Source organism: Cyprinodon variegatus, unplaced genomic scaffold (assembly GCF_000732505.1).
Source record: "Cyprinodon variegatus isolate N-32 unplaced genomic scaffold, C_variegatus-1.0 Scaffold945, whole genome shotgun sequence".
NCBI lineage: Eukaryota > Metazoa > Chordata > Actinopteri > Cyprinodontiformes > Cyprinodontidae > Cyprinodon > Cyprinodon variegatus.
The window spans coordinates 202,704-206,762 of record NW_015151398.1 but is presented as its reverse complement, the minus strand read 5'-3'; the positions used below and the strand labels follow the sequence as shown (position 1 = coordinate 206,762).

The 4,059-nt window shown below is 35.1% G+C and overlaps 1 protein-coding gene across 1 annotated transcript in view; it reads left to right on the top strand.

Annotated features, from left to right (window-relative positions):
• The window catches only part of LOC107100202 (ecto-ADP-ribosyltransferase 5-like), a 2,649-nt gene extending 1,314 nt beyond the window's left edge, over positions 1–1,335 (top strand). The window contains exon 2 of the mRNA XM_015398609.1: positions 55–1,335. Coding sequence (XP_015254095.1) covers positions 55–795 — 741 coding nt within the window. The 3' untranslated portion in view covers positions 796–1,335. The remainder of the gene's footprint in view (positions 1–54) is intronic.
• The last annotated feature ends 2,724 nt before the right edge of the window (positions 1,336–4,059 follow it).

Genomic DNA, 4,059 nt, shown 5'->3' with positions numbered 1-4,059 from the left:
AAGTGAAAAACATTCATAGTACTAATCTAAATATTTTATTTGCTTTCTAATAAGGTTGTTGTTGAATCTCAGGTGGATTGCCCATTCAAACTGGACATGGCTCTAAACTCTGTTGATGACATGTACGATGGCTGTGAAACGGAGATGCAGAACCGTACACTGAAAGAATATTTACAAAAGGAGCAAAACAACAAGAACTTCAAAAAAGCCTGGAAAGCAGCAGAAATATATTACAACAATAACTTGTGGAATGAACGACAGCTAAGCAAAAACCAAATCAAGGCTCTTCATGCTTACACCCTTAGCAGACCACAATTATATCAAGAATTCAACAAAGCAGTCCGTGAACAAAAGGCTCAGTACCAAACTGATTTTCATTATCACACACTTCACTTCTATCTTACCATGGCCCTGCGCTCCCTCAAAAACGGATCAGAAGAATGTGTCACGAGTTACCGGAGAACACCTTGCAAATTCCAAAAAGATGTTGTTAATAATAAAATTCGCTTTGGTTCCTTTACCTCTAGTTCAAAGGATGACTATAGCGAAAAAGGGTTTGGTACTGAATCGTGCTTTGAGATCTACACCTGCTTTGGAGCAGACATCTCTCCTTTCTCTAAGTTTGAAAATGAAAAAGAGGTCCTGATCCCTCCCTATGAGGTTTTCAAAGTAACGGAGATAGAGGAAGAATCCACCAAGAAACTTCCATGTAAGGTTGTCTATAAACTGCGAAGCACAAGAGAAACCCGTTCTTATCTAAACTGTGACCTCTTCACACAATGTGTAGTAGGTTAATAATGAAATATCCAGAAAAGTAGTGCTGTGGAAAGTTAGACATACTTTGAGTACTTCACTTTCTATACCATAAAAAGTAATCCTGTACCTATACTGCCATGCTATTTCTGTTAAAACCCCATAGCCTGTCCCACTGAACTGTGCCTTAAACTGAGGCGAGTACGTAGGTCCATAAATGCAGACACTTATAAAAATTATTACTTAAAAGTGTCAGTATAATCAATTCAAATGTGTTGTTTTATTCTATAGTGGTTTTATCAACAGGTTTGTTTTAGATGTTTATATCTATAGACAGGAATTAACTCCTGCAGCAGTCAGTTTTACAGCAAATCTGGAAACAGAAAAAGGCCTAATGATTAAAATAATAGAGTCTGAATGGCAAACAAATAAATACAAATAATTTGTTTGACTTTTTTGTACAACTATTTGCAATGTACTGGAATGCATATATAACTAGCACTTAATCTGACTATTTAATTCACATAATTTGAATCTGAAACAAAATGTATCTGCTTCTAACTTGTTTGTGTTGTAAAGTGAAATGGCGTTTGTATATATTTGTTATATCTTTTTACTTACTTATATGTAATTTCTTTTAATCTTGAATATTTCTGGAATATTAAATATGTGTTTATGTTTTTAGACTGTAGCTAATAAAGCTTTTCAGGACATCCCAGAAGGAGAAGCTTTGTAACAAGGTTTCTCGGGTGGTCATGGGTCCCCTTACAATAATCATCTGTAGGGAGCAAAATAAAAAAAATCTGTGAATAATGCAGATATTAGACCAAAGTTTCTCATTTGATATAAGTTTAAATTAAAACTGCTTCGTTTTTCTTTAAACCACAGTCAATCTAAATAGCACAGTAACTCATCTAATATAGGGAGACGTTGAGTTTTCAGAGTTCCCATCTGATTTGGTGTTGAATACTGAGAGTGATCATCACTTTGGCAGATCATTATCAGATAGTGCAGTTATAAATTTTAAAGAATCTGTTTCACTTTCTCTCTCCTCTGTGTCGCTGAGCAGTGCTGTATGTAGAGTGCAAAAGTTTTGTTTTTTCCCCTTCACAGGTTGATGATTTTGTTGATGGGGTTGCTGGCTCTCTGTGTACTGCCTTAGACAACGTAGCCCCTTTGAAAAACTTTCAAAATAGAAAGCTGCATCCCTTGTTTAATACAGAGCTGCACACTCTAAAGCAAAAACTGGAAATAAAATCATGCTCCACAGGCCTACAGAATCCTATCTAGTCTGAAAAAACGGTTTACTGCTGTATAGGAGGACCCTTTGTAAAGCAAGATCAGCATGTTTCAATAATAGAGGAGATAAGAATAATCCTAGATATCTTTTTAATACAGTTGCAAAACTCCCCCAGGGCCATAGCTCTGTTGAACCGTCCATCCCACCTGCTCTTAGCAGTAATGATTTTGTTGGATTATTTATAAATAAGATTGATTTTATTAGAAATAAGATCATTAGCACTCCACTATCCGTGATTGGCTTGTCTCTGGAGGGTGAGGCAGAATCTGAGGTGGTCATGGAATCTGAACCGGGGTTAGACTGCTTTGATCCAGTGTAACTTTCAGAGTTAGCCAAACTATTGTCTTCATCTAAGCCTTCTACTTGTATGTTAGATCCAGTTCCAACAACATTATGTAAGGAAGTATTCCCTTTGATCTCCTCCATCATTTTAGTTGTGATTAATCTATTCCTGTTACAGGGATATGTACCAAAGGCTTTTAAGGTTGCTGTAATTAAACCTTTGCTTAAAAAGTCGGCTCTTGACCAAATGACTTGGTCTAGTATAGAGCCATATCCAGGGGTAAAAGTGCAGCAATCTGAAATGAGAAACAGAAGATGGCAGAGCATGTGAAACATTTTGAGAAAATTATATAAAAAGATATATATATATAAATATTATATTTGTCAAGCTACTCAAACTCTTGTTGATTCTCTATCTACAATAAAAAGGTACAAAGGGATTTTGACACAAATCTTAGTGTTTTTATTTGAATTTGATTTTACAAGCCAGACAAAGAAAACTAGAACTGTAAAGCTAGAAGAGCATTTGTAGCTCTGGAGGAAAGATGTATTACTATTAAATGTATTGATTTGTGGAACAAGATTATCAGTGAGATAAAGCAATCCGAAACTTACTCTTTGTTTAAAACAAACCTGACTGGGATAGGCTGATATATAGTTGTCTATTAGCCCTTTGTTTTCCACGTATTGGTAAACATGGTGTGTTTTTATTTTGTATGGCTGTAATCTGAGCTGAATAAGTAATACTTTGTAGAAACTTGGGGCAGGTAATATAAGTTTTTACTTTTTTCAGCTTTCAGTTGCCACCTGAACGGTTTTTGTTATGTTGTTTTCTGTTAATAAATGAATTAAAATAAATAAAAGCATTTGTGAATATGTGCAGCATGACAATAAGGAATTATTACATTATGACATTTTTTGCTGATTTTCTTATATTTGAAAGAAAAAAAGGCCAGTCTTGGCCATTTAACTTCTGGGCTGAAAAGTTTACCCACTCCGTCGGTGGTTACAGGGTAAGGTGGAAGCAGGAGGATAAACCTGGGTTATAGCATATTTTTTGTTAATTAGATCAGTGGGAAAAGTTTTCAAAGTAAAGAAAAATGGTCTGATAGGGCAACCAAACATAATGAAATGATCCAACCCCAAATTATGTGGCCGGAGACACTTTCCCTGCTACTGCCAGACCTTTTACTTCTGTTAATTTCCATTCTGAGGAAGATGAGGGGAAGATTTGCTGTTTAATTTATTACATAACATTTAATTTCAAATATATATATTTTTTATATATCTGTAAATCCTCAGTCATCCAGGTCATGGTAAAACTTGAAAAGCTCAGTTTAGGCAACTGGATATGAAGTTTTTTTTAGAAGACATATCGCCTCTCAACCAAGAAGTTCTAACTGACGATGTTAAGATGAAAAACCAAGACTCATCAGAGGAGGTGGTCTTAGGCATTGGATGAGATGCAAAACGTCTTCCAGAAAACTTCACATCCAGTTGCCTAAACTTGAATTTTCAAATTTGATTAGCATTTAGCATGAGATATGTAGTAGAAGATTCAAACACTGATAAGAATAGATTTCCTATTAAGTCACCAGTAAAAGTAGTCTTAATAATCCAATAGATCTAGGATGATACAGCTGTTAGAACTGCATACTTGTCAGTGAAATAAATAGTTGGTACTTTTTCAGGGTTTCTCTAGGATTGCAAAAGGAAATAAAAAG